General features: G+C 40.1%; 1 protein-coding gene across 2 annotated transcripts in view; it reads left to right on the plus strand.

Moving 5' to 3' along the window:
• The first annotated feature begins 2,509 nt into the window (after positions 1 to 2,509).
• Positions 2,510 to 26,461, plus strand: part of GPR85 (G protein-coupled receptor 85) — a 29,720-nt gene continuing 5,768 nt past the window's right edge. The window contains exons 1-2 of one of the 2 annotated variants that reach the window (XM_070755493.1): positions 2,510 to 2,895; positions 4,314 to 7,087. In XM_070755493.1, the coding sequence (XP_070611594.1) occupies positions 4,493 to 5,605 (1,113 nt within the window). In that variant the 5' untranslated portion in view covers positions 2,510 to 2,895; positions 4,314 to 4,492 and the 3' untranslated portion in view covers positions 5,606 to 7,087. Of the gene's footprint in view, positions 2,896 to 4,313; positions 7,088 to 26,461 lie in introns of those variants that run through there. The other variant, XR_011559469.1, reaches the window with a different exon arrangement.

The raw sequence follows: 26,461 nt of genomic DNA on the forward strand, positions 1-26,461 counted from the left end.
CATTTTCTACTTAAGAACCCGAGCCCAGAAAAATTTCCTAGGAAATTTGAGAGTGGCATGAAGGCCCAGCCAGTTTCCTGCCATTCCCCCTTTAATCCTGGCCATCTCGGGCTTTTCTGGGCTGCCAAAGGAGCCCTATTCTGTGGCGCTTAAGGAGACTTGGCAGTCCAGAGCGAACAAATCATTTTCCTTTCTCTGAGAGGGAATACCACTTAGCTGTGGTAACTCCCTCGCGCTGCCTCACACACACCCAGTGTGAAGTTGCCTCCTGGAGCGTCAAGGCAAAAGGGGGTGCTTTGCCTGGGCCAGATCAACCCGGCTTCAGCCAAACGGAGGAGTCACCACAGTGAAGGAAAAGCACCAGCTACAAAGCGAGTGAGAGGAGAGGGGAGCCCTTCAGCATGGGAAGGAAGAGGAAGCAGGTAGCAACAGCAGCAGAGCCGCCTTTCGGTTAAAGGAACGGGAGGTTCCCCCCTCTCGCCCGCCTGGGTTTCTCTCTCTGGCGCAGTGTATGGGAGGCAGCCTCGCGCCGGGTGTATGGGAGGCGCATGCTCCTCCTCGCCACCTCAGTCCCTCTTTTTTTTAAAGCTTTATAGTTTTGGATTTTTTTGATTCTCCTCACCTCATCTTCTTCCTTCGGCAGCGACTGTCCTCATCTTCTTCCTCCTCCTCCCACCCAAATTCCGAGCTCTTCTTTCCTAATGGGTTTGCATGCATTATTTGCTTTTACATCAATTCCTATGGGAAAAATTGCTTCTACTTACAAACCTGGTCAAGGAACAAATTAAGTTCTTAAGTAGAGATGCCACTGTATTATGTTTCATCTTTTAAATTGCATTACTTTTTGTACGATATTCTAGTTTTTCGTGTTTCACCTGTAATTATTCATATATTCAGTGACCAAACACTGGGAGTATATTAGCTTTTTTGCAGCTTGATAGAAACATCTTGGTGGGGGAGGAATCAAAACCCACTACAAAGGACTTTTTGATTAGCCTATCATCCTCTGAGAATGTGTGCTTAAACATAAATAAAAATATATTCTTTTCTGGCTTCCAGGTTTGAGAGCCTTTTCCCTTGGGTTCCATCAAAAGTTTGACTGTGATCTAATACTAGCCAAGTTTAATTCTATTTAACCTTTTCAAATTGTCATCACATGGCACACATACATATGCTTTTCAAAATATACTAAGGTATTATTAATTTAGACAAACTCATTTCAATGACAATCAATATGAGAAATGCTTAAAATAACTATCTTTCCAGTGTCCTTTTGAGAAGTCTGGTCACTATAGGAAAAAATAAAATAGATGTCTTTAACTTATGGATTTACAACCCAAGGTTGCAAGAATAATCAGTCAATTTTGGCCAAATACAGGCTGCCTTCTCCCTTGAGGCAGGGATCACCAAGCAAAAACTCATATCTTTGGATATGTGATGCAATTAGAAGATGAATGAGAAAAAGGGAAAATGCTTGTACATAGGTAGATAGGGAGTTGAATGGATCAAAAAAGATTACTGAAAAGTCCTTTAAAAAGTCAGAAGCTATTACTGAAGATTGGTCAACATAGTGGAAGTGTTTGTCCATGGAGCTACCTGGAGCTGAATCAGTAATTAATTGCTTAGTTCAAACGTTTTGCCTTTCTTGATGAGCCTTAGTGCTGTATTTTCACTTTTAGTAGCTGCCAGGTCTAGGAAAGAAAAGAGAAGCAAGCAGACAGCTACACAAACCTACACTGCGATCTGTGAGGCAACTACAGCCCATGACATTAGTAGCACTTTTCAGTAACCAATTACATCTGAAACATGTACTATATTGATTTATTTTACACGTGGTTGAATCTTGGGCATGTTCCTTTACTAACTTCTTTAAACAGAACAGGGGTTTGAAAAAGTGGTGGGGGTACAAGCATGAGGCTAAACTGCTATGATTCCAGCCTTTAACATGGGCTCAAACTCTCCATTTCCAGAAAAAAATGATTTTTCTCCCCATCTCCTTCCCAGTCCAGTTTCAGTCCGGTCCCTTTCCATTCCACAGCTCCATTTGTATCTTTTACTATTGCTGGAGTGACAACTGATGTCCAATAACTAGTTCTCTCATCCTCCATAAATAAAACATGAAATCCTGAGAATTTAAGCATAACAAATAATGGGCCCCGACTAGTCTCTTTCCTGAATTTCTCTTCCTAATTTTTGCAGTCTTTTACCATTCAAAAAAAAAATCAAATACCATGTTATTGCAAATAATAGTAGGGAAGATTCCTCACTTCCTTGCCAAATAGGGAATCGAAGGAATTCAGTTCAGAAGCAGGAGGGAGCATCCCCATCTTTTGTCCCTCCACCCACCACGGTTCTGCCAAGTGCAATAACAATGCAGTCATCATCAGGAGAAAGAAATGGGGGCGGCGTGGGGGAGATGACGGGCGCGAGGAGGGAAAGGGAGAGAGAGCTTCTCCCGAACTGAAAACAGGCGAATTCCCAAGCAAGCCAGACCTGCTCCGGGCTTGTCGGGCTAAAGTGCCAGCAAGATTCCGCGCCAAGAGTTGCAGCGGCGACACAGACATTTTGCTGCCCGCCAGCTCGGCCTGGCTGTTCCCGCGGCTCCTGGAGCTGCGCGTGCTCCTCGGGGCGACGGCAGTGGGGCACCGACTGCTGCTGCTACTGCGTTAGTGGGAGAGATTGTGTGGCTGCGACGGGGAAGACGAGACTAGGCGATCAAGGATGTTTACTGAGCATGCGCCGGCTGAGACCACTGGCTCTGAAGCCTGAGCAACCGAGGAGCCCAGGAAATAAATCAAGGCATGAAAACACTAGCAAGTCGAAAAAAGAAGATCCAGTGAGGGGGGCCGGGGGGGGGGGACATCTCTCTATCTCCCCGTTCTCCATCACCTACAGGTATAGGGGAAAAGCCGCGCGCGTGTATGTGTATGATCCGAGATTTATCTGTCTGGGGAGGGGAGATGCGACGTAGCAGTCGGAGTGGAGCTGGAGAGACCCACTCCCCCTATTATTGAAGCTGATCCGGTGTTATGGTGGTTTCTTGGGTGGAGGGAGTCATTTTTCAATCAGCTGATGAAGGGAAAAGTCGGCGCCTGAGAGCCGAGGTTCCCAGCAGGTGAAGCACTTAGCTCCGAAAGCAGACCCCGCGCATCTGCTGGCTTCGAAGCCGTGTGGGTGTACGTGGAAGAGGGGACTGGAAGTCGGGGGAAACATATTTCGCGCGGTCAGCGGGTTTATTTGATTGATGGAGGCTCTGTGTGTTCATGTGGATGTGTCTGCTTTCGGAACAATGCTGTCTTGATCCAATCGAGCTCTTGTTTACCGACCACCACCAGCAGCAGCAATCGGGCAAAATCCCTGGATGGTGGAAGGGTTTTTCCATGGATGCGATGTTGTAAACCTGGGAAGCGAGGGCGGAGGAGGGAGAAACACTACTGGGATACAGGCGAACAAGCAGCCTTGCCTGCCACCGCCTTGAATGGCTCTCTCCAAATCCCTGGAAGTAGCAGGACATTTTATTCTAGATCCAGGAACTGTTTTTTTGGAGAGAGACTGAAAACAAATTGTGAAGTTTAATGGTCCAAATATGGACCTTTCCATTTTGTGGCAACCTGGGTGGGAAATGCCTGAATCAGATGTTATTTCTGGGGTGTTTCCTAGACACACGGGACTCTCTTCCTGGATATATTCAATATCCCTTTGCTTTTCCCCATCTCCCTATCAATAAAACACAGGACTGGTATCTCTTTAGCACAGGCATTTATTTACAAAGATTGAACCCAAATCACTGGGAAGATTATGTTTCTGTTATCTTCTTTCAGGGTGGATGAACTAGCAGGGTGTGATTATATGCTTTTGGAAGCTGTGTTAGGAAACATACATTCTGCAGGGTTTCTTTTGGATATATTCCACAGAAGCCCAGCATCTGCCTTGAAGCACATCATGTAAACAGAAAAGGTGGACATGACAAAGCTATTCAACAGACTTCCTTCCCATTTTATTTTTAAAATATACCAGTGTCAACAGTGCTTGGAATTATCTTGTATGAATCCAGCTGTTTGGAAGTAGGGAAAGTACAGGGTTTTTTATCATCCCCAGAGATTTGACTGTAAATAATCTAAGGGATTGTGAGTAAATCTAAAGCATTGCATAGTAGGTGTGCAGTTCTCACTGAATTTCCCTCAAACAAATAATAGTACTCCAACTTGCAACATACTTTGGCTCTCCATAAATTAACATGTTGGTTAGCACACCCTGGCATTATTTGTATGTTAACTTAAGGCCTGATGGGTTGATTTTTTTTCTTCTTCCAGATATTTTGATGGCATGATGAATCCGATGGAAGTAAAGAGAACATATTATATAACTAAATCCCAGGACAGACCTGTTTTTGGAATACATTCACAGTAAGATGTATGGATCTTTTTTTTGTTATTCATATATATAGATCATGAGACTTGACTAAGGCAACCTTCTTATCTTCCATCCATCTATGGCGAACTACAGCCATGCAGCTGACAACATTTTGCAAAATCTTTCCCCTTTAACAGCATTTTTGAAATTGACTTCTCTGGGATTCATCATAGGAGTCAGTGTAGTAGGGAATCTCCTGATCTCCATTTTGCTAGTTAAAGACAAGTCCTTGCATAGAGCTCCTTATTACTTCCTTTTGGATCTTTGCTGCTCAGATATCCTCAGATCTGCAATTTGTTTCCCATTTGTTTTTACTTCTGTGAAAAATGGATCATCTTGGACGTATGGGACACTCACTTGCAAAGTGATTGCCTTCCTGGGTGTTTTGTCCTGTTTCCACACAGCTTTCATGCTGTTCTGCATAAGCGTCACCAGATACTTAGCTATTGCCCACCACCGCTTTTATACAAAAAGACTGTCCTTTTGGACTTGTTTGGCAGTGATCTGTATGGTGTGGACACTATCTGTAGCTATGGCTTTCCCTCCAGTATTGGATGTGGGCACGTATTCCTTTATTCGGGAGGAAGACCAGTGTACCTTTCAGCATCGTTCCTTTAGAGCCAATGATTCGCTGGGATTCATGCTGCTGCTTGCTCTCATCCTTTTAGCCACACAGCTTGTCTACCTCAAGCTGATCTTTTTTGTTCATGATCGCAGGAAAATGAAGCCAGTTCAGTTTGTTGCTGCGGTGAGCCAGAACTGGACATTTCATGGTCCTGGAGCCAGTGGTCAAGCGGCTGCAAATTGGCTGGCCGGATTTGGAAGGGGCCCTACGCCACCTACCTTGCTGGGGATCCGGCAAAATGCCAACACCACAAGCAGGAGAAGGCTACTTGTCTTGGATGAGTTCAAAATGGAAAAACGAATCAGTAGAATGTTCTATATAATGACATTCCTCTTTCTCACCTTGTGGGGGCCCTATCTTGTTGCTTGCTACTGGAGAGTTTTTGCAAGAGGCCCTGTGGTTCCTGGGGGATTTCTAACAGCCGCTGTTTGGATGAGTTTTGCCCAAGCTGGAATCAATCCTTTTGTGTGCATTTTCTCCAACAGAGAGCTGAGGCGCTGTTTCAGCACAACCCTTCTTTACTGCAGAAAATCCAGGTTACCAAGGGAACCTTACTGTGTTATATGAGGGAGCATCTATAAAATCTTTAGTTCTGTAAAAATACTACCCTTCTCTACTAAGCAATTGTGGGGTTACTGTTGCCATGTCTTGAGAAGAAAAGGAGAAGGAAAAGAACAGCATTAAAAGAGGAATGTCAGCAGTTGTAAGGATTTTGGCAACAATATTCTGCCATCTTTCCAATAGCTCATCATTAAATCCTATTTTGAAATCTGAATTTCTTCCTGCTGACCATTGGGGAGGTTTGTAATTAGGGATAAAGGACAGAGCCATTGCCCTAAAATTCTTTGATATGGTTGAAATCTAGGTAATGATTCAGAGTAGCAGGTGCTAAATATATCAGCACTAAATGCTGCATATATATATACCATGATGTAAAGTAAGACCATCGCAAAGGTTAGCATTGGACACCTGAATCAATTAAGTTTGACATAAGGTTAATATGTTGATAAAACTAATTTTAGGCACTGGATGACCTTTCAGCTATTTCATATTATTATTATTTTTTGAAGACTAAAATCTAAGGACTGACTGAAGTCCTGTGGTTGATGGGAAAAGATGTGCCATGTAGTGCTGAATTTTCATCCTTTGTTTGTTTAAAGGAACATTCCAAAACCAGTTCTAATTTCTAGATTTTTCCTCCCTGCCTCTTTTGTTTAAAGACTTCTAATGTTCTCTGAGTATATTCTTTTTTGTTTAAAATTCTTTTATTTTGGATAAAATATTACATGCATATAATTGTATTCTCTGTTAGTTTAATTCCTTTTTATGTCTTTTTTAAAAAGTGTAATTTGATTTAATATTGATTAGATCCATTTTATATGTTCAAAAACTAGATATCAATTAGATAGGCAACATAAATGAGATTATCTAATTGTAATGTCAAAAAGTAATCCTTACATGGAATATACCACATGTTGCCTTAAGAGATTATCTAGTATCTTCCATTTTGTTCAGTATTTTAGCAGATAAGTAAAGAAAAATGAATTGGTCACTTTAGTCTGTCATTTGGGAATGCATGAAAGATCACTTAAATCCTATTTTTATTCCATGATTCCCTCAGATCAGTATGCCTATTGCTAGGGTGATATGATTTTTTGTCACTCTAAATGTGTTGCCCATTCTAGTTTGTTCTGAGAAACACAGGCAGTCTATGTGTGTTTATATTTTTAAGACAGATGTCATGGGAAGACCTCAGCCTTAGTAAGATAACTTGCACAATGTGTAAAGCATTTATTCTACTGAAGGCACAGTCTCGTTGATACTTTCTGCACATTTTTGGTGTATTAGTTGTTTCAAATTATTTCAATTTTAGCTTGTGAAAGCATATAATATGATTTCTAGTACTTTAGAAAGACATTTGAGTCTGTGAATCTTTCCTTCTTTAAGATACAGATATGTGAATTTCAATATAAAGTTGCATTTACCAAAATTTATTTGTGTAGCCTGTTAATTTTCCTTGGAATAAATTTTTACATTTTTCCACTTTTATAACCATCCTTTCATTATGATTATTAGTAATATTTTATTGTGAGCATGGATTATTAAGAATGTAGCCATTCTGGATTATTATTCTTTGAAGTTACTGTATTCCTAACATGTAAAATGCATGAATAATGGGGACCACGGAATTGATAAATGATATTCTCAACAATAGCACTCTTTGTAGTTATCATAATTATCCTGCTATCATTTGAATATGTCAATTCTACTTAGGGGTATTACATGGCATTTGAAATCTAATACAGAGAACGTTTTTTAATGCAGTAACTTAGTAAAACAAAAATTTGGATCAAAAGGTTGAATTTCTGCAAACAAGGACATGATCCAACTAATATAATTAATTATTAAATAATACTGTGCCTTATATATGACTCAAATTCTAGAACTCGTATTAGTTATCCCAAAATATTTTTTGTTATGATAATACTTGAAGTTCAATATATACATAACTAGATACCCCAGGCATAATATTATTTTAACACGCATATAATCAAATAATAGTTACAGATTAGGGACTAAACATTAAATGCCTAAATGCACCTTTAAATGATCTCATTTGTACTTCATTCTAATGTTGATGGTTTCAAAGGCTAAATTTAGCACACAGTGTTAAACACTTAAATACTCAATCTTCACCAATGCAAAAACATTTCATGTCATAATCCCCAAAATATGATGTGTGTGAACTTTCAGAGCACCACTTTATTGTCTGAACCTCATAATACAGTTCTGTCAGAGTACTGAGATACAAGTCTGAACAAGTCTAATTCCAATAGTATTTATTTAATTGCATGTCCCCTTTATTATTTTTACAAATAACTCAAGGCGGTAAACATATCCAACACCTCTTCATCCTTCTATTTTCTCCACAACAGCCCTGTAAGGTGGGTTGGGCTGAGAGAGAATGACTGACCCAAACTCACCTAGCTGGCTTTCATGGCTAAGGCAGAACTTGAAACTTAGGGTCTTCTGTTTCCTAGCCTGTGACTTTAATCACCAGACCAAATTGGCTTTCTTATAATTCTTAAACATTATGTCTCTTTTTTTGCATTTTTTAAAATCTACACAGATATAGGAAAATTTTGGCTTATCCATTCAAATAACCACATGTAAATATTAGGGGTATGCCCATTGTACTGTGTATAAGTTACATGATTAAATCCAAACTTTTTGTAATAGTACAAATGATCTTGTGTACGGCTATTCTACATGCTTAGAACAAAACATATATGAATGATTATCTGCACTGATTCATAGGTCAGTTTTCAAAATGTCATTCTTGAAGGGTAATTCTCAATTAGAAAATTTTTGAGGAGCTAGCAACATAGAAATAAAAAGTTTTCCTTCCACGTAATAAGGATACATTAAGCTATTCTATTTCAAGCTGGCTGCTATGATACATTATCCATTACATTCTGAACATTAATTACATTGATAAGATATCATTCTCAAATTTTAACAATTTAATAAAAATACAGTTATTATTTTAAATGCAAACAAATGCAGTCATGTCAAAGGCCATACATTTTTAAGCTTTCTCTTATTCAACAGATGGCACAAGTAATGGGAAACTTAAAATTTTGATTATATGATGTTATATGGAAATGTTATATGGAAATATTAACTGCACACTATTTACCATTTATTGGTTTACATGCAGGAAAGAAATTTACAATGCTGAACAATTAACAGTCTTCTACATGCCTATTCAAATGTTCTGTCAGTTGAGTTCCTTACGACTAAGTCTGAGCAACTATGGAACTAGATTGCAATCCAAAGTATTTATTTTTATTTATTTTTTGCTACTTGTTTCCCTAAAGTTGCTTTCATTTTGATCCCAAAAGATGGACAGATACACACAATAAAATTAAAAAGTAAAATAACATAGTATTTTAGTATCTAATTATTATTTGATCAACAAAATTAATCATAACACAAACATTTTAATGTACAGGTGAAATTCAATAATAAACAACAACAAGAACAATAACAACAACAACAACAATAATAATAATAATAATAATAATAATAATAATAATAATAATAATAATAATAATTTAGATTTGTATGCCGCCCCTCTCCAAAGACAAACTTTCATTTATTTAAGTAATGCAATGTAAAAGGTGAAGTTTAATACAGTATATGAGAGATACTCATAACATGCAAGGCAAGATAGTTCAAGTTGTGATTTGTCATAAATGTGATGATTATGGGGTATACCTCATGAAAACTCCAAATCCACCACCTCAGAAAATTCAAATATTACATGCGATCAATAAAACAAGCATTATACATAGAACAATATCTGGGCTTAATTATGCAGAGAATGCAATGTTGCCTTCAAAGTATTAACCCAAGCTTATTGAAAGTCTGGAGGTGCTGTCAAAAGCCATTGACTAGAAATAATTAAAAAACTGGACTATGAGCCAGATCCTGAAAGTACTCAAACCAACTAAAAACAACTCACCTGGAGCTCCCCTTTTCCTCTTTCCTGGCAGAATTAACCCCCAGAATAGGAAAGACAAATCCCCAGGAACAGAATTAACCCATTAAAGCAGGAAGACAGAGTTCAGAGCAATCAATACCAAAGGCATAAACAAAATCTCATCAAATCGCAAAAAGTTCAAAGGGAAAATAGGTATAAAAATCCATAAACTTTTCATGCCACCCTGCTTGCAAGCCAAGAACCATTGAACTGTGTCAGTTTTTCCTTCTTCCTACATTTAAAAAAAAAAATCACTTTATGGCAGCTGGCTTCTGCATCAATTTCTTCTCAGCATCTGTGATGTGTCCCAGCTGGGAACAAACAGGATAAATTTCTTCCAACAAAACTTTCTTTATTCTGCTTTCCTTGTGCTAGAATATTTAACTTTATTAATATTGAGACATAATTCCTATAGTAGCAATTATTATTCAGCACCAGGATTTTTTTCTAAATTAATTTGAACTTGCACTGTACCCATGATGGCAAACCTATGGCAAGCATTCCACAAGTGAGCACACAAGCTCAGGTCCGGCACCCTGCCAGGCTTGGGGTGATTAGATCTTAGCCCCCTAGCTGATGAATGTTATGTGTGGTTGTCGTCTGAATGGGTATGATTGATTTTTAATATAATTGGGGATTTCAGACTAGTTCACTTTGTTTTAATTAATTGGATTTATCCTACTATATTCTATTGTTTCTTTTTATATGTTGTAAGCCGCCCCAAGTTCTTGGAGAGAGGTTGCATATAAATCAATTCAAATCAATCAATAAATCAATCAATAATTATTTCTATTTTAGATTTAGGTTTGCTTTTCTCCAGCCACTATATGATGCTTGAAAGATGTATAGGCAACTGAAAGTGGCAAATAAAAGATAACTGAGAAAATATATACACTTTAGAATATTTCTAATTTGGGGGGGAAAGGGTAACTGGAAATAGACATAACAGAAGAGCATAAAATTGAGCACATGCAGAGTACTGATTTAAAAATCCAGGAATATCCAATGAAGTTAAATGATGAACAAGTCATGACCCTCCACACACACCCCATTCCAGTATATCCTAACTGTAATATTGTACTAGTCGTACATCATGTTTTACACTTTTAAAGAAGATTAAATGTTAACATAGAGAATAGGACTATGAATGCATGCAAGGTATGATAGCTATTTATTTATTTATTTATTATTTATTAATTGGATTTATATGCCGTCCCTCTCCGAAGACGCGGGGCAGCTTACAACATACATATATATATATGTATAATAAAAACCAATAAAATACAATGGTTAAATCCAATTAATTAAACTAGATAATTAACCTAAAATCTCCAATATTTTAAAAATCAATCATACGCATTCAGACCTCAGCTATACATAACATTCATCAACCAGGGGGCTAAGGTCTAATCACCCCAAGCCTGGCAGCACAAATGAGTCTTAAGACTCTTGTGGAAGACGAGGAAGGTGGGGGCAGTGCGAATCTCTGGGGAGAGCTGATTCCAGAGGGCTGGGCCCCACACAGAGAAGGCTCTTCCCTTTGACCCTGCCAAGCAACATTGTCTGGTTGACGGGACCTGGGGAAGGCCAACTCTGTGGGACCTAACCGGTCGCTGGGACTCATACAGCAGAAGGTGGTCCCGCAAGTAATCTGGTATGATGCCATGTAGGGCTTTATAGGTCATTATCAACACTTTGAATTGTGTCTGGAAACCAATTGGCAGCCAATGGAGTCCACAGAATGTTGGAGAAACATGGGCATGTCTAGGAAGGCCCACGACCATTCGTGTGGCTACATTTTGCATGATTTGAACTTTCCGAACACTCTTCAAAGGTAGCCCCATGTAGAGAGCATTGCAGTAGTCAAATCTCGAGGTGATAAGGACATGAGCAACTGTGAGTAGAGATTCCCTGTCCAAATAGGGCCGCAACTGGGGCACCAGGCGAACCTGGGCAAATGCCCCCCTCGCCACAGCAGAAAGATGATATCTATGGAGGTGAGAAAGATAATAATAATTCAGCTGAGAAATAAGACATACTGTAGTAATGAAAGTTTGTTATGGTTACAAGAATTACACTAGATAGGTTTTTGGTCTAATATATCTCTTTTGGTTGGTTGGTATTCTAATGATTTGTGATATCTCTGTTCTCTGGCAGTATCATTCACTGGAAATGTTTAAATGGAGGAAAAAATTATCTGACTGCTCTAACTTCAGAAATAGACGCCATAATATGGAGGGTCTTTTTCCCTTGGCTTTTGTATCTGTAGTCGTGAACAAGAGGCATAGTCACAATAATGCTTTTGTATATCATTGAGGACAATCTATCTGTGCCATGTATTACAGTGATCCCTCGATTTGCGCGTTCTCGATTAGCGCGAAACGCTGCAACGCGGTTTTTCAAAAAATATTAATTAAAAAAATAAAATATTAAAAAATAAAAAATAAGTCCACGCTAGTTCTCTCTCTCTTTCTCTCCCTGTTGCCGGCGTGGTATATGAGAGAGAAAGAGAGAGGCAGAGGTCGGGCGCATTACCGGGAGGTGGAGGCGGCGTGGGGACGCTGGGTGCCGGGGACTCCGAGGAGGGGGTGGACGTCTGTTCCCTGAATGGAGACCGCCGGCCGCTCAATCGGGCCGGCAGGGAACAGAATGGAGCCTTCCGCGGCGGGGCTGGTAAGGGGGGGAGCCGAGGCCAGCCCCGTGGCATTCGCTTTCCTCCCGCCCGCAGCCGACTGATCGTGGGCTCCTTCGCAACCTCGGAGAGCTTCCTGGTTTTTGTGAGCTTTCATGCCCTGGAAGCTCTCCGAGGTTGCGAAGGAGCCCACGATCAGTCTCGGCTGCGGGTGGGAGGAAGGCGAATCCCCCGTGGGCTCCGTTACATCTTCCGCTGCCAGCCAGGCCATGCTGGCGGCAGCGGAACAATCGCTGGCTGTCAACTTTTCTTTTTAAAACTGGGCAGGAGCTGACTTGCCTCCCCAGTGCTAAAAAGAAAAGTTGACAGCCAGCGCTGCGACTGACGGAATGCTGAGCCTCCCGTTCTCCCCCACCTCGCCCCTTCCGGTTTCGGCGTTCAGCAACGGAGTCCGGCGCTGGGGCCATGCGGGGCCGCTCATCCAGGGGGGCGTGGACTGGCAAGCGGCAAGCGGCAAGTGATCTGGCGGGAAGACCAAGGGAAGGTTCCTTCAGCCGCCCAACACCTGATCCGCTCCGCAGCGCGGCAGCAGCGAGGAGCCGAAGATGGGGTTTCCCCTTTGCCTTTACCCCATCTTCGGCTCCTCGCTGCTTCCGCGCTGCGGAGCAGATCAGCTGTTGGGCGGCTGAAAGAATCTTCCCTTGGTCTTCCCCGCCGCCCACACGCAAACTCCACCATCTGCGCATGTGCGGCCATGAAAAAAATGGCGCACATGCGCAGATGGTGATTTTACTTCCTTATCCAGTATAACGCGGAAATCGGTTAGCGCGGGAGGTCTTGGAATGTAACCCCCGCGCTAACCGAGGGATCACTGTACTCCACTGATCACAAGGGGTTATCCAGTTAACATGGCTTGCTAGGTGGATGTCTCTTGTGTCCTTCTGAAGTTGTGGGCTTGGTGGAAAGAGGATGACAATCCTAGATAGGAATGTACCATTGTTCAGTTAAGGATTTACTTTCTTTGTGCTTCCTCCCTCAGTGTTTTAAGGCATGATATCAGGATATTCTTTAAACAATATTTATTTCCTTGGTAGCAATAGCAATAGCATTTAGACTTATATACCACTTCACAGTGTTTTACATCCCTCCCCAAGCTGTTTACAGAGTCAACGTATTGCCCCAAAAATCTGCGTCATTTTACCAAACTTGGAAGGATGGAAGGCTGAGTCAACCTTGAGCTGATTGAGCCCAGAACTGCCAAACTGCTGGCAGCTGGTGATAAGCAGAAGTAGCCTGCAGTACTGCATTCTAACCACTACACCACCATAGCTCTGATCAAAATTTTATTTTTAAATTAATTTTTACATTGCTTATTCAGAGATTTGTTTTCCATAATTCATCCACAACACAAATAGTAACTTATTCACAGAAAAAAAAATTAATAGAAGTTCCGGTGTTCCAGAATAGCTTTTTAAAAATGTGACAATACTTAAAGAGTATAAGGAGTTTATGTTTAACAGTTTTAGCAATAAATAAATATATAGAGAGATTGAATTATGATGCCTAGGTTTAGAGAATTCATTTTGCCCTTCTCTTTTCAGTCTTTCTTTTCAGAGAGAATGAGATGCCAGCAGGGACATTCTGCCAAATATTGACACCTCTTGATCCTCACCATCTAAAGATAGATATCAAGTCCTAAATATTTTCTGGTTTTAGTATAAGTTTTATTTTAGTCATTTCAAAAATCCATAATTTTGTTTTTTTTCCATATTATCTTTATTTTTCCACATGTGGAAAAACATTCCGTTTTTATTACTACAACTACAACAATTTGGTTTTAAATTCGGGTATATTTTTGCTATTCTAGCTGGAGCAAGATGCCATCGATAAAATATTTTTTGGATATTCTCTTTATACGATACTGATTTTGTCATTTTATAGTCTTTCCATACTCACTCCCATTATTCTAAATATATAGTGTGACCCAAATTTTTTGCCCAACTGATCATGTTTCCCTTAACTATTTCTGTTTCCATTTGATATTCAATCAGAAAGTTGTATGTTCTAGTTATAAAATTTTTCTCTTGTCCTAATATTAATTTGTTTAATATTGGGTCTTTTTCTTGAATACCATTAGTTTTCTTATCTTTCTGCCATTTCGTCTGAATTTGATTGTATGGCCACCACTCAATAATAATATTTTGTTCTTCCAATTGTTGTCTTGTTTTAATATTGCCTCTCTCATATAATATCTGGCTGTAATTCACCATATTTTTTTAACTAAAGAGTGTTTGGATGTGTTAGTGCCCCCATACTTGAGTACCATCTTGGTATTTTAATGTAGTGTTCTTTCTTAATTTTGGTCCAGATCTTCAGTAAAGATTCTCTAATTGTATGTTTTTAAAAATATGTCGGTATTTTATTTTTTTTTCACTCCACAAGAATCTGTGCCATCCTTGTAGAATGTCATGTCCCTCCAATGCCAACAATCTTTGATTTTTGATTTCTATCCAATCTTTAATCCAGTGTAATACTGCTGTTTGGTAATAAATTTCAAAATCTGGCAGTCCAAATCCACCTTGTTTAGTCTTATCTTGTAGCCATTTCAAAAGATCTTTTAATATGGTGTTGGTCCACCTTTTGCGGCAAATACAGCCTCAATTCTCCGAGGTAGTGATTCATACAAATTGTGAATTGTTTCCAAAGGAATTTTAACCCATTCTTCAGTTAGAGCACCCTCCAGTTCTTTTAGAGACGATGGTAGTGAAAATCGACTTCTTACTTGATCTCTAAAATTGACCATAAATTCTCAATAATGTTGAGGTCTGGTGATTGTGTTGGCCAGATGAGATGCTGAACTTCATTAGAATGTTCCTCGTGCCATTCTTTAACAATTCTTGCTCTATGGATTGGTGCGTTATCATCTTGAAAGATGGCATCCCCCTCTGGAAACAGTTCTTGAACCATAGGATAAATTTGGTCGACCAAAATTTCTAAATAGTGATGGCTGTTAATTCTTCCATGAAGGGAAATCATTGGCCTGGCAGATTTCCAAGAATTAGCACCCCAGATCATCACTGAACCCCCGCCATGTTTGACGGTTGGGAGAAGGCAGTCTGGATGAAATGATTCTTTTGGCTGTCTCCAAACGTAAACATGGCCGGAGGTTGGAAAAAGGGTAAACAATGATTCGTCAGCAATGTCCCCTCTATTTTTTTTTCTGTGTGGGTGGAAAAGTATAATGTCTGAGCGGCAGTCCTTTTGGGACTGGGCAGCATAGAAGTATAAATAAATAAATAAATAAATAAATAAATAAATAAATAAATAAATAAATAAATAAATAAATAAATAAACAAACAAGAAAAAATCCCTTCTTTTTTATTAAAATAAATTAATAATAAACCAAAACCAAAATCTATTACTATTATTACTATCTTCTCCTCTTTTTCCATCCCTGTCTCCTCCCCCCTTCTGTGTGTGTGTGTGTGAACTCTTGAACCATTTCCAATAACAGGTGAGCTATTGGAAATGGTTCAAGAGTTCACACACCCATACACACACACACAAACGGCTGGGGGTTTTTTTCTCTGTTATTATTTGGGTGCTTTTTGCCATATGCTTTAAATCAAGTCATTTCTCTCTCTTTCTCTCTCTTTCTCTCTCCCCCTCTTGCTCTCTCTCTCTTTTTCTCACTTTCTCTCTCCCTCTCTATCTCTCTCCCCCTCTTGCTCTCTCTCTTTCTCCCTTGTTTTCTTTCTCTCTCTCTTTCTATCTCTCTTGCTTTCTTTCTCTTTTCTCTCTTGCTATCTCTCTCCCCCCTTTCTCTCTCTCTCTCTTTCTCACTTTCTCTCTCCCTCTCTCTCTCTCTCTGTCAACGAGGGGGCTGCGAGAGCGCTTTCTCCAAGCGCTTCGGGAATGCCTGCCCTGCCTCTACTGCAGCCCTCTTGCTGAAAGTCCGGGATGAAAGTTCTCCCAGCGAAGGGGCTGCGAGAGGGACGGGGCAGGCATTCCCGAAGCGCGCGGAGAAAACCCTCTCTCGCAGGCCCCTGGCTGGGAGCGCGGATAAGGAGAAGGAGGAGAAGCCACAGCCACCGCTGCAGGAGAAGTGGCGCCCCAAGGCAGGAGGCAGCGGAGGAGAAGAGGGGGCGGATCGGGCAGGCGGGGGGCGAGGGCTGAGAGGCCAGGGGCACGAGGGGGCCGGAGGCACCGTGGGGAGGCAGGGGTGGCCGTGGCTCCCTTTCCTTCTACTGCTGGTGCCTCCCCGCCCCCCCCGCCCCCACGGGCTGGCAGGGGGATGGGGAGTGCACGTCTGTGGAAAAGGGTGCACGGGGGATATTTTGGGGCGCGCGTGTGCACACGGGCGCAGCTTACGGGGAACGCTGTTCGTCAGAGAAAATCACATTTGTGCCACTGCCCGAGGGACCATTTCTGGTGGTTTCTACACCACTCTAAACGCTTTGAAACATTTGTTTTTGAGAGCAGAGGTTTTCGAATTGCAGCTCTTCTGTGGAATCCAGGTTTATGAAGCTCCCTTCAAACAGTTTTTGTGGAAACTGGATTCTGTACGTGTCTATTGAGCTCTGCAGTGATTTTAGGAGCTGTGGTCTTGCGATCCACTCTAACAATTTGCTTTAGAGTCCGACGGTCTCTCTCAGACAACTTTGATTTTCGGCCTGTGCTTGGCTGAGGACGTTTTCTGTTCTCTTTCAAAAGCAGTCATTACTTTTGAGACATTACCTCTTGAAACGCCAAACCTTCGGGCACTTTCTGTTACACTAGTGCCTGCCATTCGAGCACCAACAATTTGGCCTCTTTGAAAGTCTGAGAGGTCTGCCATTTCTAGAAGGTTATAACCAATTTCCTTAAATTTTTGTTTTAAAAAAAGGTAGTTTAAAAAAACATATCAAATAACAGAATTTAAAAAAACGTTAAAATATGTCAAGTTTTGATTGATTTGAACATTTTCAAACATTATGATGCCAAAAAGTCAAGTCTTTCCATTTGTTTGTCCACCCCTTGTAATTCTACATCATCTTTAGTATATTGAACTTTGATCTTGGTAGACTGTGTGGTAACTTTTATAAACTTTTTCCAAAAAAGAAATACTATCAGATCTATATTACTTCTAAACACATTTACTTTCTACTCATATTACTTCTAAACACATTTACTTTCTAATTAATATATTTTAAAATCATGTTTTCAGCCTGCTTATTCTTCCTCACAAACCAGCCTGGTTTCCCTACAATTTTTGGGCTCACTATTGTTTTGTATGACTTTGCTACTACATTTTCCTTAATGATATTTTTAATCAGACCAACTGTTTAAAAGTAGGGGAGCTTACATTTTTCGATACATATGATTTTCTCTCTACTTGCAAGGAACAAAACGATCTTACCCCCAAATATTGTCTTAGATTCTTTTTTATGACGGTAACACCAGTATCACTGTTCCCTCTAACCTGCATGGCCGCGTGGCTGTGCAGGCATTAGGAAAGACCTGGACAGGATTTTTTGAAGGCACGCAATTGCTCGGTCATGTCTCCGCTTCGGTCACTCGCTTTCTCGCTTCTCACCCGAAATTTGGCCCAGCGCCAATATCGTCCCGGACAAGATGGTGGCACTCATGAGGCACTTTCGCCCCTCTTCCTCATTGATACTTTCATCTGGCTTTGCTGAGTCCGGGTGGCAACAGCGTCACAAGGGGCAGGGGGATGGGTGTTACCGCTACAGATAGAAAGCAGCCAGCCAGCCAGCTGAGAGTGAAGTAGGAGAAAGCAGCCTACTTTCTACTGCTGGGGTACCCAGCTGCACTGTTGATTTAATATTAACCACACTACCACAGAGATTTTTCTCTCTGTGGTAGTGTGGATAATGTTAAACCAAAAGGGCAGAGCTGCCTACGGGGGATGGAAGCCGTCCCTCTTTCAGACAAGCTGCTTAAAACTTTTTTTCTCTCTCTCTAAGAACTTTGCTGAGGAAGACAGAGAAGGAGGGCGGCGCGACACCGGGAGCTTCCTTCCAACCCCACCTCTGCTCAGCCGGCGTTTGGCTGAGGCAAGACTGGCAGACAGAGAAGGAGGGCATGTCCGGGAGCTCCCTCCCACCCACCCATACACCCGTTGGACCTTTGGCTGAGAAGGAAGAAATTAAGAGAGGGAGGGAGGGAAGGAAGGAAGGAAAGAAGGAAGAGAGAGAGAGAAATTGAGATAGAGAGAAAGAAAGAAAGAGAGAGAGAAAAGGAGTGGAAGGAAGGAGGGAGGGAAGGAAGGAAGAGAGAGAAAGAGGGGGGAGAAAGAGGGAGAGAGGGAGGGAGGGAGGAAGAGAGATAGCAAGAGAGAGTGAGAAAAAGAGAGCAAGAGCGAACGAAAGAAAGAGAGAAAGAGAGCAAGCGAGAGAGAGAGAGAGAAAGAGAGAGAGAAAAGGCAAGAGAGAGAGAGTGAGAGAGAGAGAAAGCAAGAGAGAGAGAGAAAAGGAGAGGAAGGGAGGGGGAGGGACGGAAGGAAGGAGAAATGGAGGGAAAAGGAAGGAAGGAAGAAGAAATGGAAGGAACAAGGAAGGAAGGAAGAATGAGATGAATGGAGGGACGGTGGAAGGAAGGACTTTTTTGGGGTGTGTAATTTTTTTAAAATTTTTCTCTCAACATACATTCAAACAATACAGTGTACCATCTAATTTTCCATGAATAAAATGCAATATTTTGTTAGTAACTAATATCAATCATCAAAAAAGTTGCATTTTTTTTTCTAATGTTGTCATCTAGGTACCTACTTTTCTTTTAATTAAATTCCCTCCTTAATGTTCCTTCAAAAAGTACAACACCAATTATATTTCTAACTTATTAACCATTATGCCAAAGTGCTTCCTTCTTCCTTTATACATTTTTCTATAAACCAAGAAAACTTTGTATAGCCAATCAGATGTTAACAAAAGAAAATTAAAAACAAAACATAAACATATATAAATTTCAGACTTCTTCCCCCCTCTAAATAGTACATTTACCTAATCCAAAATTTAAAAATTATTTCAGCCCATCTAACATTTAGCCAATTAATACTTACCTGCATTTCTTACTTAATTATTAATCTTACATTTCAGTCAATTTGAGAAAAGAAAAAAGGGAAAAATTCTAAATATTCCCTATTTTCAATCAATTAAAAATCATTAATATCATTAATCTCCCCAACAATTCAAAATTCAATTCCATTTATGCATTAATCCAAATCAGTATCACCTACTACATATCTTATTATAATCAATACTTCTAACTTTATTAAAACAGATCAGCAATTCCTAAATTCATATATCTAAATAGAAAAAATAATTAAAGTTTTAAAAAGAGCAAACAAAACAATACCCTTCTCAAACTTCAATTTCTTTAATCTAAGCAGAACTTTAAACCGAACCCTTTTATTTTTTATTTTTTTGTATCAAACTTTGGACACTTAACAACGTAGTTGTTATGATGGTGGCAATGTCCCAGGGTTATGTGAACATCTTTTGGGATTTTCTGACAAGCAACTGCAGGGATTCACTTAATGACTGTGGCAAGAAAGGTGGTAAAGTGAGGCAGAACTCACTTAATAACCGTCTTATTCAGGAGATAGAAACGTTGCCCTCCATTGGGATCAGAAATCAGAACAGAAGTCAATGATTTTCTGACCAGTGCACTCTTTTAGAAGCAGATCAGCAGATCAGGAGACCATTTTGAAGCTCCACAGAAAACATCTAGGGGAGAAGGCAGGTTGTCCCTGACTTACAATGGTTCTTTTACTGACTGTTCAAAGTCGCAACAACCCTGAAAAAAGTGATTTATGCACTCTTTTCATACTTAGGACCTTTGCAGCAGCCCGTTGATCGCAGGATCAAAACTTGGCTGTCGTTTCATATTTATGACCGTTGCTGTGTGTTCTGAGGTCATGTGACCCCCTTTTGTTTCTAACCAATCCATGCCCAGGCATGAAAATGTGCCGCTCAGACATTATACAGTACTTTTCCACCCACACCGGAAAAAAATTAGAGGGAATATTGACCAGTATGTCGCAATATGTGAATTAAATAAATGACAACTCTGAAGATGGAAGATATACTGTCCTAGTCTTGTTAATCTTGCATCCCATTCTTTTTGATGCTTGAATATAAAGAGTCCATTTTCTTTAATTGTAATTCCATGGCCTATTTCTGACGCTCTTGCATATTGCATCTTCAAATAAAAACTATAGGTACTCCCAACTTACAATTAGGACTGGAATTTCTGTTGTAAGTTGTTGTAGTCATAGTTGAATCACAATTGACTGGACCCAATTTTACAATTATTTTTATAAATGGAAATCCAATTTAGCCAATAACATTTTTGCTGTAATCTGGCAAAAAAAAGTGAAAATAATGATCATGTGATCACACAATGCTGTAACCAATCATAAATATGAGCTGGTTGCCAAGTGCCCAAAATGAGATCACATAATTACAAATTCCAGTTTAGGTCATAAATGGCTTTTTCTGTCATTAATTCAAATAATCATTAATTGAATGGTTGTAAGTCAAGGACCAGTTATATATTTTAGACAGATATTTATTTGGAAGGAAGAGAGGGAAAACTAAATTATTATTCTCTTTCTCACTTGATTCTCTTTCCATTTCTTTTTCATCAAGAGATTAAATGGATAATTTAATGTTTTGGTCTTGCATTCATTTGTCATTTTATTAGTAAAGACCAGCTTTTGTAGACACTATTGTCTGTTGAAACTTAGATACAAATCTATATTTTTATTAAGTATGTTAATTGCCTCAATCATTATCAAGACAGCATCTGTGGGGTGTTGTTTTTTTCATTGTTGCTTATAAAACCATTCCCCCTACTTTTTCATTTTTTCCCACAACTGTCAGGGCTTTTAATATTGGTTCAATGTTGGCAGAATTTTCCAAAGCACTTATTTGTTAAGGAATGGAGACTGGCTCCAAGTCTGTTTAAATTTCAGGAATGGAGATATCTAACTCAAGTATTCAATCATACTCAGAATAACTCCATGAGTATTCAAGGCCTAATAATGATGGGGATTTTTTTATGACAATAATAAACAGACTGGTGTACAGTGTTGGAAGAAATATTCATCTGGTTCAATTTCAAGTGGGGAGAAAGACACTGGAAACATGGAGGGTGGTTGGAAAGATGGTTTAATGAAGCAGAACCATCAAGCACGTGGTCCTGGTGTAGTTGACCACATGGAGAGTGAGGGCTATTTATACCCTCTGTTGGGCATTGCCTTTGAGCTTCCTGTTCAAGTGCAAGAAATGGGGACATGCAGGGGTCATAACTGACTTGTAGGTTTTCTGATTCAAGCTTGATTGAAGCTTATTGGGTGATGTAATGAAGTGGGATGTGTTCTGAAAGGATATTGGACAATTCCTACTGTGTCTTAATGGTTTTGTCCTAGTTTGGATCTTGAGTGAGGGCTAATCACATCACCTTTCTTTTTTAGGGAAATATAATATTCTGCCTTTTTAATATTTTCTAAAACATTCCATTCTTTTAGGAGAGGCATAGGTACTAACCCTCTGCAACAGGTAAAGTAAGTAGTCTTTCTCCTGGTAATAGCCAAAATACTGGTGACATTGCTAATCGTATTTGAATTCCAAGCAAATATGCCATAGAATTCAAATACAGTACATTGCCAAAGTTTCTAGGGCACATACAATTCATATGATCCCCCTGGGCCTCCCTCTTACTGAGCTTACTTCCAGAGCTTCAGATTGCAAGAAAAAGCTGAGCAAGTAACTTTTTAGATAAGCTTGTCAGACACTAGAATTTCACAGCCCCACTCACCTCATATGGGTGTTCTTGTGGGGAAAATAGGAGGAAGGTGGCCTGGATATGTTTGCCACCTTGAGTTAATTGTAAAAATTATAAAGGCAGGATACAAATAAATAAATAACAAATAAGGAAAGAAACTTACACTTCTCTTTTGAACCAAACAGACAATGAATCCAGGCCATATGCAATAGTCATAAGAACATAAAAGGATGTTGTTATTCTTTCTGTGTATATCATTGTGGTTTAGTTTCATGATCGTCTTGAGTATCATCGAACTGAAATACTGTAAAATTAAATAAATTTCATTTAATTTGCCATGGAATTATTGTTAGTACAGTAATGAAAACTCAACAGTATCATCGAACTGAAATACTGTAAAATTAAATAAATTTCATTTAATTTGCCATGGAATTATTGTTAGTACAGTAATGAAAACTCAACAGTCATTAAGTGCTACTGTGTAGAAAAGGCAATTTTAGGGACTTAGAATTGCTATTGGCAATAATATGAGTAACTTCATCTACCAGCTGCACTTCAAAGGATCAATCATTCAGCAGACTATCAAATGTTTATAGTTTTAACCACAAATTAGGATAGAAAGTGGAAAAAATTCATAGTTGCAAAAGAGATAATATACTTGCATGATATAAAGCATTCTACAGTTTTGACCAGTAGTGTCAATGGATCACAACATCACACTGATATTAAAATGGGCAGAGCCACAACAATTATCTTGCAGATTATAACACATGTTCCCCTCCCCACCATACACACACACTGGCTTATTTATTGATACTATTGGTTAGAATTTTAGTTTAGATTTTATAAATTAAGAGATTGCTACTGATGATAAGAATATAGTAAAAAGCCAAAAGAAAATAACTTATTTCTGTATACAATCAGTTAGAATTTCTTTGAAGAGCTAATTTAAAAGTTTGGTTTCAGAGTCCACAAACAAACAAACAAAAAAAGAACAGCAGTGTTGTGTTTGGGCCTGGGCCAGCCGTTGCTCCCACAGATGGGAGAGACGCGGCACAAAGTGAATGCAAAAGCCTGGCTGTCAGCCAGGAAGATATGGCAGACAGCCAGGGAGACGTGGCAGACAGCCAGGAGGACGAGGCCACTGGGACGCAGGATTCAGCAGACAGCCCAGGGGATTTGACATGCTGTCCCTCAGACAGTCTTTCGTCCCTGGGTTCTTCTGCAGATCAATATATTGATTTGCGTAGCCGAAGAGCTATGCAAAGAAGGGATCGATTTAAGGAGTATTACAAGTCATTATAGGAGCACCTGGGCTGGGTGTGGTTCCCTTAATGAGGGCTAAAGGGATAAAAGGGAACAAAGGCCAAGGCAAACTGTGGCTGTTTATCTGTGTTATTTTGTGGTTCCTGCTCTGAAGTTTTTGTTCCGTGCCGTTGGAGTTTTCAACCCAGCTTTTTCAGACAAGTGGGAGGTGAAAACTCTGGGACTTGCTGTTTGTTCCAAAGATTCAAAAGGACTCCTGAAACGTCTTTGCTCATTCCAGATTGTCTTTGTTTGTTTTTTCCTGTTTTTTTGTATGCGGCTGAAGTAAGCCTTGCACTATCATTGTTTTCGGACACTAAGAACTGTTTTTGAGTAACGCTTTTTTGTTTATCTAATACAAGTTTGCTGATTAGCAGAGCACGTGTGTGTTTGATTTCTTTTCCTTGGACAGTTACGCATTGCCTGAGCCAGTCAGGCAGAACAAGCAGTGTATTATATCTTCCATGAAACCACCATGGGCATTACAACCATAATGATAGTTCTGATGGCCCCTGAAAAAAGTGACTTACGTATAATATATCCTCAAAGTTAGAACCATCGTAACAGCCACATAGTAACATGATTACAATTTGAAGTCATGACAACTGGCCATACTTGTGATAATTTCAGCATAGGATCATGATTTGCAGCCTTTTTGTCCCGTTTCCAACAAGTAGGTTGATTGAGGATGCTGGATTTATTTAACAATTGTGGTGATTTGCTTAATGCCCATAGTAAGAAATTGCTGTAAAATAAGGCCCAGTTACCTTATGGTTAAACTAATGACCGTATTGCTTAGCATCCAAATTCTAGTTCCAATTATGGTTGTAAATTGAGGACTACCTATATGCATTGTTTTCTTTAAAAAGCTTTTCAAATCTGCTTCTGGCATCTGTTAAATCAGGGGTTCCCAAACTTTTTACACAGGGGGCCAGTTCACTGTCCCTCAGACTGTTGTAGGGCCGGACTATTAAAAAAAACCTGTGGTTTTCTTAACGCCGCCCTGGGGTAGGAGGACGCAAAGTGGAGCAAGTCCCCAACTCCTTGCTGATTTTTCTCTTTCTCTCTGTCTTCCTTCCTCTCCTTCTCTCTCTCTCTCTCTTTCTTTCTCTTTCACTCTCTTTCTCTCTCTTGCTTTGTTTCTCTCTCACTCTCTTTCTATCTCCCTCTTTCTTTCTTTCTCTCTATCTTTCTTTCTGTCTCTATCTCTTGCTTTCTTTTTCTCTCTCTCTCTCTTGCTTTCTTTCTTTCTCCCTCACTCTTTCTATCTCTCCCTCTTCCTTTCTCTCTCCCTCTCTCTCCCTCTTTCTCTCTCTCTTGCTTTCTCTCTCACTCACTCTCTTTCTATCTCTCCCTCTTTCTTTGTCTGTCTCCCCCCTCTCTCTCTTGCTTTCTTTTTCTCTCTCACTCACTCTCTATCTCTCCCTCCCTAGCTTTCTTCTTCTCTGTCTCTTGCTTTCTCTCTCTCTCACTTTTTCTCTTGTTTTCTTTCTCTCTCTCTCTCTTGCTTTCTTTCTCTCTCTTATTCTGTCTTGCTATCTCTTTCTCTCTCTTTTTTTCTCCCCCCTCTCTTGCTGTCTCTATTTTTCTTACTTTCTCTCTCCCTCTCTCTTTCTATCTCACTCTCTGTCTGTTGCTCTCTTTCTCGCTCTCTCTTGTTCTCTCTTTCTCTCTCTTCCTTTCTTCTCTGCAGAGGCCAGCAAAGATTTTTTAAATTTTAATTTGGTTCCTCGGGTGGGAGCTGCCACTTCCCTCCAGGCAGCCCAGCCAGGTGGCCGTAGAAAGTGCTGCTCAGAGGGAAGTGACAGCTCCCACCCAAGGAACCCGCAGTGATGGCCACCAGCATGGCGGAAGGCACCAGTGGTAGACATAGGCGGAAGGAAAGAGAGCCAAGGCCATCCGCACCTGCCGCGAATGTGCCAGTGCCGAGCCTCCCTGCCCCCCCCCAGGTGCACTGGCGGGGATGGGGATCACACATGCACGCACAACATTCAAAAGAAAAACCTTCGCCGGCCTCTGCACTTTCATCGCTCTCCGCCCCCAACTCCAACGCCCTCCTCCAGCCTTGGAAAAGGCTGCACAGAGGGATTATTTTTGCGTGTCCATGTGTAAAAATCTCGTGCAGTGCCGCAAGCCAGATAAGTGGCCTCAGCGGGCTGCATGCATCCCGCGGGCCATAGTTTGGGGACCGCTGCGTTAAATCCTTGATCCAATTTAGAATGCCTGAGAATAGGTCAGACATTCAAACTGTAAAATAGGATTCATATTCCAATGTGTATTTGATCTTTGTGGATTGACAGGCAAGGTTGTTATTTACAATAGCACTTTATTGAACATGAATGGAAACACTTTGGACAAAACCTTTACAGGTTTTGTTGGCAAAAAAAAAAGAAGAGAGAGAGAGAGCTCCAGAAAGGAAAAATAAACTCTAGGGAAAAGTAGTTGAACTTAATTTAATGTACTAGTTTCTGAAATTACGTTTCACTTTTGTTCCAAGAGACAAGACTGCATTAACTCTATGTCTGACAGAGAAAGCAGCTTGAGCCACTAATTAATATAAGAATGATTGTTACAATGGAGATAGAATTAGCTTCTAACATATAATGATGTATTTGATGTCTAAAAAGAAGATAACATTATGCAAGAAATGTTGGTTTGAAAAGATAAAAAATGTACTATATAGTGGTATCTCTACTTACAAACTTAATTCATTCCATGACCAGGTTCTTAAGTAGAAAAGTTTGTAAGAAGCAATTTTTCCCATAGGAATCAATGTAAAAGCAAATAATGTGTGCGATTGGGGAAACCACACGGAGGGTGGAGGCCCTGTTTCCTCCCAGGAGATTCCTAGAGAGGCCCCACAGAGGCTTCTCCCTGCCTTTTCCGGTTAAGGATTTAAGGTTTAATTGGATTTGTATGCTGCCCCTCTCCGAGGACTCAGGGCGGCTCACAACATATACAAGAAACAGTAGTAAATCAATCCAATTAATATATATATAAACAATCCTTAAAATTCTAATTTTTAAAAACTTCCATTCACATTCATTCAACAATCATATTGAAAAACATTCATTGGTCAGGGGGAAGATCTAGCAGCCCCAGGCTTAGTGACAAAGATGAGTTTTTAAACTTTTTTGGAAGGCAAGGAAGG

Source organism: Erythrolamprus reginae, chromosome 6 (assembly GCF_031021105.1).
Source record: "Erythrolamprus reginae isolate rEryReg1 chromosome 6, rEryReg1.hap1, whole genome shotgun sequence".
Lineage (NCBI taxonomy): Eukaryota > Metazoa > Chordata > Lepidosauria > Squamata > Dipsadidae > Erythrolamprus > Erythrolamprus reginae.